Raw genomic sequence first — 15,556 nt, forward strand, 5'->3', positions numbered from 1 at the left:
GAAAAATTAGTGAATTAGTGGTTCGCATGCATAGTTTTTGTTCTCAAGCGGCTAATTTAAAACTGTTAGAAGGTCAAAGGGCTCCTTGTGCATTGAGAGTATATTTTAAACTGAGACGTCTTTACTAGAGTTTATATCTATTTACACCATATATTGTACCTACACTTCCTCAGAATCATATAGTTTGCCTGTTTGTTAGTTGTTTATGAGTGGGTTAACTGGTTGGGCAGCACAGCGTCCTGGTCGACGGTGTTCTCCGGGCTGCCTGTGTGGGTTTCCTCAGGGTACTCCGGGCTTCCTTATGGTGAAGAAACTCTGTCATTTTCACATTGTAAGAGCCATTTGTTGGTACAGTGTCTATTGTACAGTGAGTATTTGAACTAAATACAAGCATACAATGACAAACAAGGACTAGTAAGAACATAAACATGCGCATGAACATTTCAAACTGAAATATGACTTATTATTTTGAAAAATAAAGGCTGTTATCCTCATTCAATGTGAGACAAAATGGATATTTGGCACGATTCTTTTTTTTTGCTGTGTGTACAATTTGATGTAACACCAGTGTTAGTTGACCAGTAATCTAAAAATGACCATCACATGACCATATTAAGAGATTCTTGTTGTAAATGTGCGTACATTGTGGACAAGGGTCGAGTTTTAACAGAGACACTCGAGGCAAACTCAAGTGGATTCAGACATCACTGATGAATCACATGCATCTGTTGATTTCTGGTGGCTGGTTGCACTAATACATTGCTAAGAGCCCGTGGGTGTGTATTTGTTTGATTCACAAGGCTCACAACAGATCATTTACACAGCTTAGCATTTCATTAAGATGTTTTAGCCCCCCACACAGACCAGAAACATTCACAGCCGGTTGTGTTTGTTTTACCCTGGGAAGGTTTCTCACTTTTGAAACCAATCTTATGCTTTTATTCAGTTGTCATCAAACACATTTTTAGAAATACAAATTTACACTGGTTTTAACATTTTCTGCAGGTGCAATAGGGGTAAAGGTAAAATAGCATCCTATTGTTGAAGAATATTAAGTAACATTTGGAAATAAAATGGCTTCCCCTCTCTCTTTCCCTTTCCTCATCCTAAAGAACGGCAGCTAAGAACAAAGATAAATGCAACAATGCAAGCTGTAAACACACATTCAGAAGAACCAAAGAAATACTAATTCACTGCTTGTTCCCATTCTGTTCAGTTTGTAATTTGCATATGGTTGAATGTGGATCATTTCAAGAGCACCCCCCACACCCCCCACACACAAAAAACAAAACAAAACAGAGCACTCTGCGCCACTAATCTGTGAATTAAGACATGGTCAAACAAGTCAAAATGGAGGTAACGCAAAGGATCATCATGATACAAGGCATTTTATCCTCCAGTGTAAATACAGATAAGAGTATAAATACTTACTTCTCACGTGTCCAATTATTGTTTCTGTCTTCTTTTGTAGTCAGAAGTCAGAACCTCAGTTCTCTTGATGCATCAGCCGATCCTCCAGCTGAGAGAGAACAGCATGCAAACAGCTGCGTGTATGGGCAGTGTGGACAGACACCCCCCTAACCCTACACACACACACACACACACACACACACACACACACTTTCATTCAAAGCCAACAGCTGTAATGAAGCCACAAACTCACACCATTCTGTTCACATTATTAAGACGCAAGAAACAGATGCAAAAGAGTCAAATACTCTCTGATAAAGCACAATATCTCAAAATCCTTCAGAATGCCAATGACTTTTTTTTCGTCATGCCACATTTGTACCACTACTGTATTTACAATAAGACCCACTTTGTTTCTCTTGGCTGGAGATGTTGGCCACTATCCTGCTGTTTTGTTATACATATGAGAATCCTTCAAATATTCCTGTGCGTATAAAAATATACGAGCGCAATATTGACACATAACACGCAAGCAAACATCAGTTTGTAGTTCAGTTAGCATATTTGTATTCAGTTGAATAGAATGCTGCTGGACAATCTGACATCCTGGTGAGACAGGATTTGAAATATTGCTTATACCATTTCAATGGCACATTCACAGTGTCCCTGACAGTGATCAGCCAACACACTGCAATAGATAATTAATGTGTGTTAGAGTGTGTTCGAAATGTTTCACCAGGATTCACCTGTTTCGAATTGCATTAGCTGTCCTCACTGATGTTTTTAATTTCTATGTTATGCACCCTCAGCGATATGTGTTAACAAATGACGTTTTTCTTCAAATCAAGTGACAAAATAGTCAACAAAAGATGATCAACGACAAATAAACTGATTAAAAAGAACTATTGGGTAAGTCGTTCAACAGAGCTGTGATTTGAACCTCTTCTGGCCTCTGAAAACATCATGCTGAAGGGCTTCTGTCTCACTCGCTCACACTGCAGTCTTGCCACATGTCTACTGGGGCCCTTGCAAATGTAAATGGACAATCCATTCAGCATAATCAAATGGAAATTAAAGTACAAATGCACCGATTCATAATCTATGCAGGGAGGGTGATTTTAATTAAGCAGACAAAGAGTTAGCGGGGAAAATGTGACAATGTTGGATTCAGGACAACATCAAACACACAAATCCACCAAAGGAGGAGCAGGATCCCAGTTCTCCCAAATAATATATGTGAAAGCTCAGATTTAGGTCCATAGTGAAAGGTCTTTCTTGATGGTCGTATGTGTCTCCCCACTCGATGCTCATCCCTGCACATTGAACATTTGCGTTTTATTTAAATACACATTCATGCATTACACACAATAGTTATGTACTACATGGTGTTACCTCTGTCAGTTTTACTCAACATGTGTCCCTTGAAATCGACCTTGGATCTTCCGTTCATATGACCCACATTTCTCTGTGAAAGATCCAGGTCGGATTTAGCTGGCAAAACACTTGCCTGTACCATAAAAGAGCCGTGTGTGTCAAACCTCCTCAAAAATAACTGTGATGGAGGTGATAATTCACATTTTGGATTTTGATGGCTGGATCAGCATAAATGAGATGTTGTGCTTTTTGAAGAATACTTCTGAGTAATGAGTAATGAAGAGAAATGAAAGCCGAGGCCTTTATGGATGTTTCAGGGCGCCCCCATCTGGTGTTTTGGTGAACTGCAAACCAGGCATGAGACACGTCTGACAGAGGATACAACTACTACTATATTATTATTATTATTATTATTATTATTGCTATTATTATTAGTAGTAGCAGCAGTAGTAGGATAGAGGATTTTATACACTACATTAAAAAGAAAGATTTAGATTTTACACTTTTGTCAGCTTTTCAAAACCTGACATAAATATTAACATTTTTAAAGGAGACAATGAAAAACAAAGTTAATTTCCAGTTTATTGAACGAAACACACACTTCAGACAGGAGTGAAGGTAGTGAAAAGGAATTCATTTCTGTAGGCTGTTTTCTTATTCACACACTAGAGAGACTTCAACGTGTTGAGTTTGTTGAACAGATTCAAGACGGCAGTGTGAGCAGCATAGAGACAAGAGGTGACACAAGGAGGAGGAGGAATCCCAGGGTGATGGGGGAGGACTGGGCAGTGCCATGGAGCTCCTTAAAGCAGAGGGCATGCTCCAAGATCTGGTGAGTTTCAGCACTGATGCCTGGAAGAGATGCAGCAAAACACAGTGGTTGTAAATCTCTTAGTGAATTTACTCCAACATCGTTGTGTTTTGTCATGAGACCTCACCATGTTGGGACCATTCCCTCCAGGTGTGGAGGTATTCAGTGTCATGTTCCCCCTCAGAGGCTGTGTGAAGTTATAGATGATGAGTCCTTACTCTTTCTACGTTTACATTTAATAGTCTGTGAGTGGGGGAAAAAAAAAACAAAAAACCTCTTCTTACCTTTGGGATACTCTGTCAGCAGATGTTTCAAATCTCGGAGAGCCTGGGTGAGGTTCTCCAGACGGTGCTGCAGGTGGAAGTTTTCTTCTTTTAACGTGTGGATGGTGTCCTGGAGCTCATAAGCTGAGCTGATGTATAAAAGACAAAGTATCAACCAAAACATGAGCATTTTTTTGGTGCTCTCACTATAGTACACGTTAAAACTGTGGCTCTTTGCAGAAACAGTCCTTTGAATCTTTTTTGCAGAGAAAGAATGTTCCACAATCACGTGAGAGTGCAGTGATTCACACCTACTTCTGGCTCAGATCAATGCAGTAATGGCCAGCTGCTCTAAGCTACAATCAATTGTCCTGTTTTGCATCCAAGAGACCAAAATACACAAATTAGAGTAACCCATTTGCCCGGTGTTTTCATAAAACTTCCTCCTACCAAGCAGTATTCAGTGACAAAGATAGCCATTACAACATTGTAGTATGTTACCAGCTATTGTGTCATCTGCCAAATAAAGTCTGCAAATTTTATTGACGGACTGTTTTTTATGGGGCCCGAAGTGAAAGCCGGTAGTTGACATTAAATGATTGGTTGACTGACCATTAGCTGATCGATAAACTTGGACTCAAATGTAAGTAAAAATGTTTGAATATGGTAAAGATATTTGAGTGAAGCTGTTCCAGAAACAAGCAGTTGATTCATATTTGCCATATTTTACAAAGTAACCAATAATCATTGTTTTTGTTTGGTCGGTTTGGTTGGGCTTGTGTCATACGGCTTCATGTCGGAAGTACTTCGGGAAACCTCTTCCGGGTCAGATTGTGGTCACACTGAAGGCAAGATGGCGACTCACATGTCGAGGTGTAGAACCTGGAGTCGTGTTCAAAGGTAACAAACGGACGCTGTGAAAACGGTAGACGTGATTTGAACAGGAGTCGCGTCTACCAGCACGTATATTACCTCTCGTTTTTAGTTCAACTTTTGACATTCGCGGGCTTCGCCACGTTTCTCATCGACCAGCGTTAGCATTAGCTTACCTAGTTAGCATAAAGCTAGCCGCTGGCCAGAGCTGTCAAGTCACAGTCGGTTAAACTAATGATGCACATGAGGTGGACAGCGGTGTAAAGAAACCTGAGGTTGTAGGTTTACAGATGGCCGATCAGGCAAATATGCACACGTCTGCTTAGCTAATTAATGAAGACTGTTCTGATATTAAAATATCTGTCATATTGTGGTTTAGTATTGAATTGTGTTTTCGTGTGGGAACGCTGTCCTGTGGCTCTGAAAGGTTTGGGATAGCAGCTTACCGGAAGTACAGCAGCGGCGGTGGGTACCCAAACATCTCCCTGTCTGCGCCGCTGCCCGGAATCCCAAAGCCGGTGTTTGCGTCTGTGGATGGTCAGGAGAAGTACGAGACTAAAATCACTACTTTAGAGAACGGCCTTAAAGTCGCTTCCCAAAACAAGTTCGGGCAGTTCTGCACTGTCGGAAGTGAGTAGAACCAGCGATCTTCAAACCATAATGACCTTCACTTTGTGTTCGGGACAGGTTGATACCTTATTGACTTTTGTCTCCAGTTTTAGTAAATTCTGGATCCCGACATGAAACCAAGTACCCGAGTGGAATAGCACACTTCATTGAAAAACTTGCATTTTCTGTAAGTACCTCCATTGATTATGAAGTACATCACAGAAGTTACTTTTGTTCATTTGCCAAAGCAATTCGTTTTTGTTCCCATGTGTTATCCAAACCCTAACTGGCATCGCATCCTAAAACGCACACCTATACAAGTGAAAAAAAGTCATAATTATCTATTTACTTGTTTTTCGTGGAAAAGTCCAGTTGTTTATAATTGAATATTTCTCAATCAAAGTTAGAGAAATGATCAGTTCATGTGATTTTTTTTTAAAAATGGTAAATTTGTTACCCGGGCATAGCACAGGAATACATAACATTGAAATATACTATTTTATACAGGTACTGTATGGTAAATATACTGTTTTACCAAAGTCACAGTGTCCAATTAAAATATCTCAACTTTTGGTGTCTGAACTTGATACGTTTTCCTTTTAGTCCACGGCTCAGTATGGAAGTAGAGACGAAATCCTCCTGACGTTGGAAAAACACGGAGGGATATGTGACTGCCAGTCATCAAGGTATGAAGTCTTTCAGCACTAAGGCGTAAGATGAAAAATATGATTATAACATACCCTCTATATGCAAACGATTCCGATCATATTTCAATAATGTGTTCTGAGTAACTGATGGTGAACGTCCTGTGCAGAGATACCACAATGTATGCGGTGTCGGCAGAAGTGAAGGGTCTGGACACGGTCGTCAGTCTTCTCTCAGATGCCGTGCTCCAGCCTCGCCTTCTGGGTGAGTCCGTTTTTACTTGTGTGTATCACTTCTGCCTGCCTGCTACCGGCTCATGAATATCCTCATATTCTTCAGAGACATGACCTGTGTATTTTCACGTGTAGATGAAGAGATTGAGATGACGAGGATGGCGGTTCGCTTCGAGTTAGAGGACCTGAACATGAGGCCGGACCCTGAACCTCTACTGACTGAGATGATCCATGCTGTGAGTCTGTTCACTGTGTGACTGTCGATGGTCTAAAAGAGATTAAAAAAAATCAGAGTTGATTAAACGAGTTAGGTAAATAATGAAAAATAAGTGAAGGCATTTTTACGTTCTCAGGCGGCGTATCGTGGCAACACAGTTGGACTTCCTCGTTTTTGTCCTGTCGACAACGTGGACAAGATCGACAAGAAATTGTTGCATAGTTACCTGCGTAACTACTACTGTCCGGAGCGCATGGTGCTGGCCGGCGTGGGCATCGAGCATGAGCAGCTGGTCGAATGTGCCAGGAAGTACCTGCTGGACGTCAAACCAGTGTGGGGCGTGAGCACAGCTGCCAGCGTGGACCAGTCGCTAGCACAGTACACCGGTGGTCTTAGAAAGGTGATTAGTACCTCCGCTGGGGTGGCCTCCATCGACAGACAAGTCCTAACCTCCTCCCTTGATCCGTCAGATGGAGAAGGACATGTCGGATGTGAGCCTGGGCCCCACCCCAATCCCAGAGCTGACCCACATCATGATTGGCCTGGAGAGCTGCTCCTTCCTGGTCGGTGGTTGTTGAGCCCGTTGTCTCACATGTGGGATTGTTGCTACAGGCGACTAAACCCTGGTTTCCTGTTCCAGGAAGATGACTTCATCCCGTTTGCTGTGCTTAACATGATGATGGGTGGAGGGGGTTCCTTTTCTGCTGGAGGACCAGGGAAAGGCATGTTTACCCGCCTGTACCTGAACGTACTCAACAGGTGAACATTCTAGTCTGACATTTATCAGTCGTGTTATTACTTCGGATGGGATGGAATGTCTCACACACACGCACACACCACCAGAAGACAGTGGCTCATAAACATCTATTTTGCCATGCTCTGTAGACATCATTGGATGTACAACGCTACTTCCTACCATCACAGCTACGAGGACAGCGGGCTGCTGTGTATCCATGCCAGCGCTGACCCCAGACAGGTTGGTTCAGGCTCATGAGAGCCACGTGTGTCGTTTCCTGTGCAGGCTGACTGATCGGAGCAGACCATTCCAGTTGAGTCTGTTTTTTTCCACCCAGCGATAGCCGACTGAGACATCAGGCGCCCTCAGAGGACCGAGTTGAGATTTAAAGATGGCGGTGTGCAGTACTATCTGTCAGGGCAACAGTGTTTTTCCTGTTTTTTTTTTTGTAGCATTTTTCTGACCCGTTATAGTAAAATTGGAGCACAGACAACTCAGTGTTCACACGGAAATTACATCACAGCCAGTTACAAGCAGGGACATGCTCTGTTTTTCAGTATGCGGGGGCTTGAAGAACAAAGGAGGGGTGATGATGATGGGCAGATTAGAGAGAGGGGCTAACTGGTGTTCATGTTATTGCAGTGTTCTTACAAGCTGGGGTGCTTTCATCTGTAGGTGCGGGAAATGGTGGAGATAATAACCAGAGAGTTCATTCAGATGGCTGGAAACGCCGGAGAGGTAACGCTCCCCTCAGAAAACGTGGTAGTTAGTGGTAAACAGCAACAACAGTCACACCTTTGTGTCTGCATGTCCAGATGGAGCTGGAAAGGGCCAAGACGCAGCTGAAGTCCATGCTGATGATGAACCTCGAGTCGAGGCCGGTGATTTTTGAAGACGTGGGCCGCCAGGTTCTTTCAACAGGAAGGAGAAAGCTGCCTCATGAACTTTGTGCTCTGATAAGTGAGTGTTTCCTGTGTCTCACGCAGACATGAGCAAAAAATTAGTGAAGTTAGAGTGCAAATTAAACATCCATGTACACCCCCGCCCCTCCCCCTCCCTGATGTTCAGGCAGCGTGACGGCCAGCGACATTAAAAGAGTGACCACCAAGATGCTGCGTAGCAAACCAGCAGTAGCCGCTCTGGGGGATCTGACGGAGCTGCCCTCTTACGAACACATCCAGGCTGCGCTCTCCAGCAAGGACGGGCGCCTGCCCCGCATGTATCGCCTCTTCCGATAGACCGCCACCACGGCCGACTTGCAAGTCAGTGCTGGAAAATATCTCTGTAAATAAACTGGACTGGAAGCTGACTAGGTGTTGACTCCCAGCACAGAACTCAGCACCGCTCACTCTGGGAGGGGACTAATTCCTGGCGCTGCAGTCACAGAGAGCAGCGGATTTGAACGAAACTTGTTTTACCCTGCAGCAAGTAACTTATGTCTACACATCTACACAGTAATGTATCTATTTATTCTATGCTAGCAGGAAGCCATTTGTAACATGGTTACATTTTTAAAAAACACCATGAGCCGTAATGAGACGTAAGTTAATACGACACTTAAGTTTGTTCAGGTATCGCTGAGTGGCCCCCCCCTACGGGCTCATCTGTTTGTGCCTGGACAGACTTTTGCAAGAGCCAAAGCTTCGATGATCTTGCTGTAATCAAGTATTCTCACGTACACTTTGCTATTTCCACCTGGATATAAAAAGCAGGAAGTCATTTCATTGAGGTGGATGTGAGCCAACAACTGTAGTTTAACAACCACAGTTCATCCTTTTTATTGAATGTTAGGAGGTGGATTGTTTGGGACAAGCTGCATCATTGGCTGGTAGCCGGGGCAACGACTCAGCAGGATTGGATACACAGACGACGTCCACCATGTGTGTCAGCCATCCCAAATCTTTTCTCTTAGGTAGTTTTCCACCTTCACCGCACTTGTCCCCCCAATATCAAGTGTTATTTTGGAAGCTTGTGTTTGCCAAGTAACAAATTTAAAACAAAATACAGATTTTTTTTATATATTTCAGCGAGTTGTGATGATAGTTGAAATGTTCGCTGTGTTAGTCAACCAGTCAATAAATGTAATTACTCCCACAAATAAAAAAGATATTTTAAGAGTTTTGCGTTGCAGATACAGAGATCCTGAGAGTGAAAAGGACTTACAGGCACTTTAACAGACACGACTGACGGATCAGACGCTTCTCTTCAAGCCAGGAATGAGTTCATTACAGAGGTCGATACAGAAACAGGAGTAGTTGGACGACGACGACAAGCTGAGAGGTAAGGCATTGACTTAGTCTGTCGCAAAGGATCACTGGGCCTACTGAGACAAGAACGGTCAAAGAAGACACAAAATGTATTTTCAGTATAAAGCTGTTAAAGTTTTCAATAAGCGACAACATGTGAATCGTAAACAACATTCACTCTCCCTGAAATTCAACATCCACGTGGACTGTCATGCTCACGACGTGACGTACCACTAACCCCCCTTCAACATAACACTTGGTGCACCTTAACCTTCACTGACATGTTTAGTGAACACTGATGTAGCATTTTAAGAAAACCTTAATGTGGTTTATGCTGCTTTTCACGCACCTATAAAATAATTAGAAACTGGAGCTGTTAGGGACAAACAGTTCCCACTGCAGCATGTGACCAAAGAGATCCATGGGCTGTATGAACAAACACCCAAAGGGTCCAGCCCCGGGTGCAGCCAATCAGCTCCCTCCACCTGTTCAACCACGACTCTGCCCACTTCCCTACATGGGTTGTGTGTAAGACAACTCTGCTTTTCCTTTGGTCCGTAATCTTCTGCCGGTTCCAGTCCAGTCTGCTTAGTTCAGGCCCTTTACGAGATGGCGCATATGGCACTGCTGCTTTGGTTCTTCTTGGCCTCGCGTCTCTTCAGCTCCCTGGTGATCCTCCTCCTGATGCCTTCCAAGTACAGGCTGCGGTCAAACTGGCCCGCGCCCAGAGGAATACTGACACAAACACACGGCACAAAGTCTGATCGGGAAACTACAGGCACATCGCAATGAATTAGTGAATTATAAAGAGAGTCACCACACACACACGGATATATTTCAAGTGGCATTTCTTTTCAGTTTGATAATTAAAACTCACAGCTGATTAAAAACCCAAACCTCAGTATGATAATTAAAAAAAATGATATATGTAATCTGTCTGTGTGATGAGTCTACATATAAAGATGAATCACTTTGTGAATTGATTTACTGAAAAAAATAAAAAAAATTTTATATTGCACTGATGATATTTAATTAAGTAGTTAGTTTCATATCTAAAGGTACCTGAGCCAATTAACTGTATGTGTGTATGTGTGTATACACACACACACACACACAATCAATTGAAAAAGTGAAACATCTTTAAATATGCATTCATCACCCAGAGAGATAAATTACAAGTGTTTCTTTTCATTTTGATAACTAACTGAGATATTGAAGTTTTGTTTCTCATGAGCTGTAAGTTATAATTATCAAAATGAAATGAAATAAACACTTCCAATATATCCGTGTGCGTGTGGTGAACCTGTTTGTATGTTTTTGACGGTATTCTAATTTTTGACACGCGCCTGTAAATGACTGACTTCAGACATGACAGCCATGTGCGGCCTGTACTTGGGATTCAGAGCCACGTCAGGATAAAAGCGACAGCACTCACTTGTCTCTGCCCGGCCTCAGTTTGACCTGGAAGACGCCGATGACAGGGCGGTGGTCTGAGGTCCTGATGCTGGAGCAGCTGCTGTATTTGACCACCTTGATGTCGCCAGCCTGCCGGTTCCTGAACAGGATTCTGTCCTGGAGACACAAGGACCCACAGACCACATGACGGACTTCTAATGTTCTGCTGACTTGTCCTGAGTGGAGCTTCCTCTTCTCTTTACCGTGTATGACGGCGTCCTCTGTTTAGTGGTTGTGTCGTAGACGTCGCAGCCGATGTCAAACTTATACGTGGGGAGGAAGTGGATCTGTGCCTCCTGGAAGCCGGTGAAGATTGAACCTGAAAACAAAACATGCAGCAGAGAGAAAGCATCAGAACAACAACTTTCACTGTTAAGGCACCATCCACGTACCGTCCTTCATTTCCTTGGAGAGCTGGTCGTACTCCACAAGAGGGCGCATGTTGTCAGCTGCTGTGCAGTTCAGGATGCTCTCCACGTCCAGGCGGTCCTTACTCAGACGGAAGTTAAAATCACCGAACCAGAAGACCTGATCGAACCGTGTGGTGACATCAGCTGTGATCGAAAAAATAAATAAGGATGAGGTCTGTTCAACGTCAACAATTTATTGGAATTCGGCTGCAGGGTTTTGTAAATGGTCCACAGAATGGATATCACGTGAGGCTCGAGAATACGACATTAACTGAGTCGACACATTGGGCTGCACTCGGTCTCGTGGAAGCAGCAGCGACGTGTTGGACACAGGTTGTCAGTCTTACATGCGGTTGAGCGGTAAGGGTTTGTGTCTGGAAGGACTTTTGGAAGAGCCAGCGCCTCGACGATCTTGTTGTAATCCAGTATTCTCTCGTACACTTTGCCATCTCCGGCTGGAAGACAAAGCAGAGAGAATTTAACAAAGGCGTCTTGTGTGTTCTGTGAGATGTTTTGACAGTTTTACATCAAAGTGAACTCATCAGACTAAAGGAACCACGTTCTCACAGGTGAAATGGGACGTGATGAAGAGGAAGGAAGTGCCAAAGAAGGTGAAGCTGAGTCCAACAGCCCCTTTGGTTTTGAGCTGTGAGATGATCCTGGTGGTGACTGTGGCGTGTTCCACCTCTGTGGAAAAAACACAGAACTGGGTTTGACTGGATCCTGTTGATCTACATGTTTTACAGACAGCGTATTGGAATTGTAATCAGTGATTTATAACATTTAAACAGTGAAAGTTGTGCTGAAATACGTTAGAAAAGTTGTAAACGTCTTATTCTGCCTCGGATTTGTGAATGACATTCAAAAACAGTTAGACCGGAGGAGATGAGTTTCCACACTCTGACACACTGACCTGAAAAGAACCAGATGAGGTCTCTTTTGACAAACAGAGTCAGATACAAAACACCGTGTGTTGCTGCATAGAGCATGACGTAGTAGGGCCCCAGCGTCTCCTGAAGACGGATCTCCCACTCCCTCCTGCATGGATAAACGCTCTTTTAACACTTTCATTCATTTTGGAATGACGACTGAAACAAAATGCCCGGACCTGTCCGGAGATCCTTCCTGGACCCCGATAATGTAAAAATCTTGTGCAAACTCAGAGTCTGTTGGAAGGAGGAGGTCGTCTAAGTTGGCCGGCAGCCCCTGGAGACGACGACACCTGGTTACACGTGGGAGCCGTCACCCAACGGCTGCACGTGCAGCGTGTGTCAAAACAAACCTTCTCCCCATGCATGTTCCACGTGGCCACGTAGACGCCCACTCGCCTGTCAGGGAAGTAGCGGTCCAGCTCCTCGGCCCCCAGCAGAGCTCCGTTTCCTTGCACACCGCCCTCCATGAAGCTCCTGAAAAACACAAAGAAAAGCCCTCAATCCCGTCATCTGTGATCCCGTTTCGCTCAAGTTCTCAAACGCAAGGTTCATGCAACACGTTTAATGAGGATGACGACAACGTGTTGCACGGCTCATGACTCCAGGGGCGAATGAGATCAATTCTATATTAAATTATTTCCCCGCATTTTATTGACGACTGACTTTTTAGTTGATGTGTTTATCACATGTGCTCTTATCGACATAATGACAAGAAGATGATTCATCGTGTAGCCCTAAGGGATATGGAAAAAGATAGATCTTCCCCCAAATGGCCTTATTTACATGGTCGTATACAGGTGTGACAACCCCCTGCTTGAAGTTTCCTTGTGATATGATGTTGAAATTTCACAAACTGGAGCTTGTTTGAAGTACGGCATCAAGTTTGCATCAAACCGTAACGTGCTGTACTGTACCTGTGTCGGACATCCTGGGACCTGATGGGACTGAGCACGCTGTAAGCAGACCTCACCGAGTTGACGGAGGCGCTGTACGACCCCATGTTCTCCAAAAGCCGGCTATCGCTGAGGTTCCTGTGCAGCCTCTCCCCAGGCTTCTCCTGGGCGAGCACACAATTATCCAAACAATCCCTGTCAGTCCTATTCGCTGCCCTCAAAGTGCCTGATGCCAGACTCTTGTCCAGGGCAGGCAGTGGCCCTATGGGCTGCACGGGGGACAGACGCACTTTGGTGGACCTCCCTCTGAGCTCTGTGGGGTAACTCTCCTGGATGTGGAGACCGCTTTCACACTCTGACTGACTGCTACCGCTGTCCCCAAATTCCAGGGATCCTTTCCTAGCTGCGGGTCCCATCGTGGCGTCTTGGTTGTTCTTGAGAGCTTCGTCGCCATTGAGAACGAATCCGCCCGGGGTAAAAATCGGTTGCTCCTCTTTCAGAGAGTCTGTGGAGTTACCAGTTCCAGCTGGGTCACTCAGACTCTCCTGGCTGTTCCTCAGCTTCCTAGTTCTTCTGGTCTCCTCCAGCGAGCCACTTTTCCGACCCTTGGATAGCTTAGGGAGGGAGGGAGGCCGAGGCTGGTACGGACTGATCTCTCTCTCTGCACTTGTAGCAAAGCGGTGGTGTTTCAGGGTATCACTGTGTTCTTTGCAGGTCTGTGTATTAACCATGGGGGTCTTCAGCAGCCTGCTGTCATTTACAGCTGAATCTCCTCTGTGAACAGAGTCACCGGAGCGATGGAAGCTGCTTTCATCTCGATTCTCCGTCATCCTGTCCTCATGTCTGGCACCAGGTGTGGTCAGGTGGATACTGAACTCTCATTCCAAAATGACTCCTGAAAGTATAAAACACATATTTAACCAGTGATCGTGTTAAGTTCACACATTCTAACTATGCCAGACATGCTGAGTATTTTGAACACGGTCACAGACCACTGCGCAACGTCACCAGTGTTGTTCTGTTCGCCAGCGATTCGTTCGAAATAATATTTTGGGTGAACAAACTGTACTAATCACGAACTGAAAAGATTTGTTAATTTCCTGTGAACTAGTTGACTGATATGAATCACTCACAGTATGATAAATGTAGGTGATTAAATTATAAGGCAACACGTGATGTAAAAATCTGTACAGTTCATAGCATAACATTACATGACTAAATCAAACTCACATGACTGGAAAACTGGATTCACTTGTCTTTATTCCGTGCAAGAGTTAATATTAAATATCATTAGTAATTGAAAGATTACTACTGAGTGCGGGGCGAGGGGGGCACTGGTGAACGAATCTTTTAACTGAACGGATTCAAGTGATTCGGTGCAAGAGAAGTATTTCTATTACTCTAAAACATTAACTGGCATATGTAATTGTCGTAATTTTCAACGACGTATAATCCAGCAAACTTGCAGTTTTCTTTTTCCATTCGCTAAGTTCAAACGACACGACCATCCTGACTACCCAATAAACCGATAATGACGTGAAGCTTAGCTAACCCCGTACATTAGCAAGCAACCATAGTTAGCATATAGTTGGTTAGCAACGCTGACATTTAACGGTGCGAGATTGTAAGCATTCTGCTGATCTCTTAAGTCAACATTTTGTGTGAAGTAACATCTCACAACCAATCTGTGTGTGTTCAATGCGAAATAATCACCTATCGTTTCCGTTTTACAGTTGCTGCTTTTTCTTATTCTTCTTCTGCAATTTCCGGCAGTTTCGACTGTACCAGGTTCTTTTACCGCCCCCTGCATGTCAAACAAAAACACACAGCGCTGTGTGGCGGGAACTCTATTACTGCTGTAGATACCCACCGATAGTTCTCGAAGGATTTAACAGAACATACCTACACTCCCAGGTCTGACTCTCTTTGACAAAGTAGTCTCACAGATCAGTAGGGTGTTTTCCTATGACGACGATGTATTCCACAGAGTCCTCTTCTGGTACAAGAACAAGAGAAATCACTTCCTTAGCAACGTCTTCTTCTTTGGTATATCTAGTGTGATAATCGTTTACCTCGCCACCCAGTGGTGTGAGATTTCATGCAGCGGCTTTCATGAGACAATAGGGTTGTAGAAAACAAAATACATAGTTTATTGAATAATTCTGTATTTTGCCTACATTTTTTTTTACACTCAACCTTTCTTCTGAAACAGTGATAAACATAATCAGTACTGAAGATCCTGCTTTTGAGGCTGTGGTCTGAAAGAAGAACAATTCTTGTCCCTGAAGTAGTTGTTGAATGTCATAGGGTTTCGGGAGGAAATCACTATGAATCTGTCTACCAGTGATTTTAAAATCACGACAACCCATGAGTTGCTGAATATGTGATTTGTCTGTGTCCAGTGTTTCATAATTACAGGTTGTGTAGTATTGGGTCTAATACAGTTGGA

The 15,556-nt window shown here is 43.8% G+C and overlaps 2 protein-coding genes across 2 annotated transcripts; one reads left to right on the plus strand and one right to left on the minus strand.

The window, feature by feature from the left end:
- The first annotated feature begins 4,711 nt into the window (after positions 1-4,711).
- Positions 4,712-8,409, plus strand: PMPCA (peptidase, mitochondrial processing subunit alpha). The gene is made up of 13 exons (XM_078624238.1): positions 4,712-4,758; positions 5,159-5,361; positions 5,448-5,527; positions 5,944-6,026; positions 6,155-6,249; positions 6,354-6,454; positions 6,572-6,835; positions 6,906-6,998; positions 7,076-7,194; positions 7,321-7,411; positions 7,847-7,909; positions 7,987-8,131; positions 8,240-8,409. The coding sequence occupies exons 1-13, from the start codon at positions 4,712-4,714 to the stop codon at positions 8,407-8,409; spliced, it is 1,554 nt and encodes a 517-aa protein (XP_078480364.1).
- Positions 8,410-10,019: 1,610 nt separating this feature from the next.
- On the minus strand, positions 10,020-13,937 carry LOC144741733 (phosphatidylinositol polyphosphate 5-phosphatase type IV-like). The gene is made up of 10 exons (XM_078624237.1): positions 13,129-13,937; positions 12,565-12,688; positions 12,391-12,488; positions 12,196-12,320; positions 11,850-11,969; positions 11,630-11,737; positions 11,265-11,426; positions 11,076-11,191; positions 10,853-10,989; positions 10,020-10,152 (listed from the first exon to the last, which is right to left on the minus strand). The coding sequence occupies exons 1-10, from the start codon at positions 13,935-13,937 to the stop codon at positions 10,020-10,022; spliced, it is 1,932 nt and encodes a 643-aa protein (XP_078480363.1).
- Between the last annotated feature and the right edge of the window lie 1,619 nt (positions 13,938-15,556).

The sequence above is a fragment of the Lampetra planeri genome, unplaced genomic scaffold (assembly GCF_965212315.1).
Source record: "Lampetra planeri unplaced genomic scaffold, kcLamPlan1.2.h2 scaffold_683, whole genome shotgun sequence".
Classification (NCBI taxonomy): Eukaryota; Metazoa; Chordata; class Hyperoartia; order Petromyzontiformes; family Petromyzontidae; genus Lampetra; species Lampetra planeri.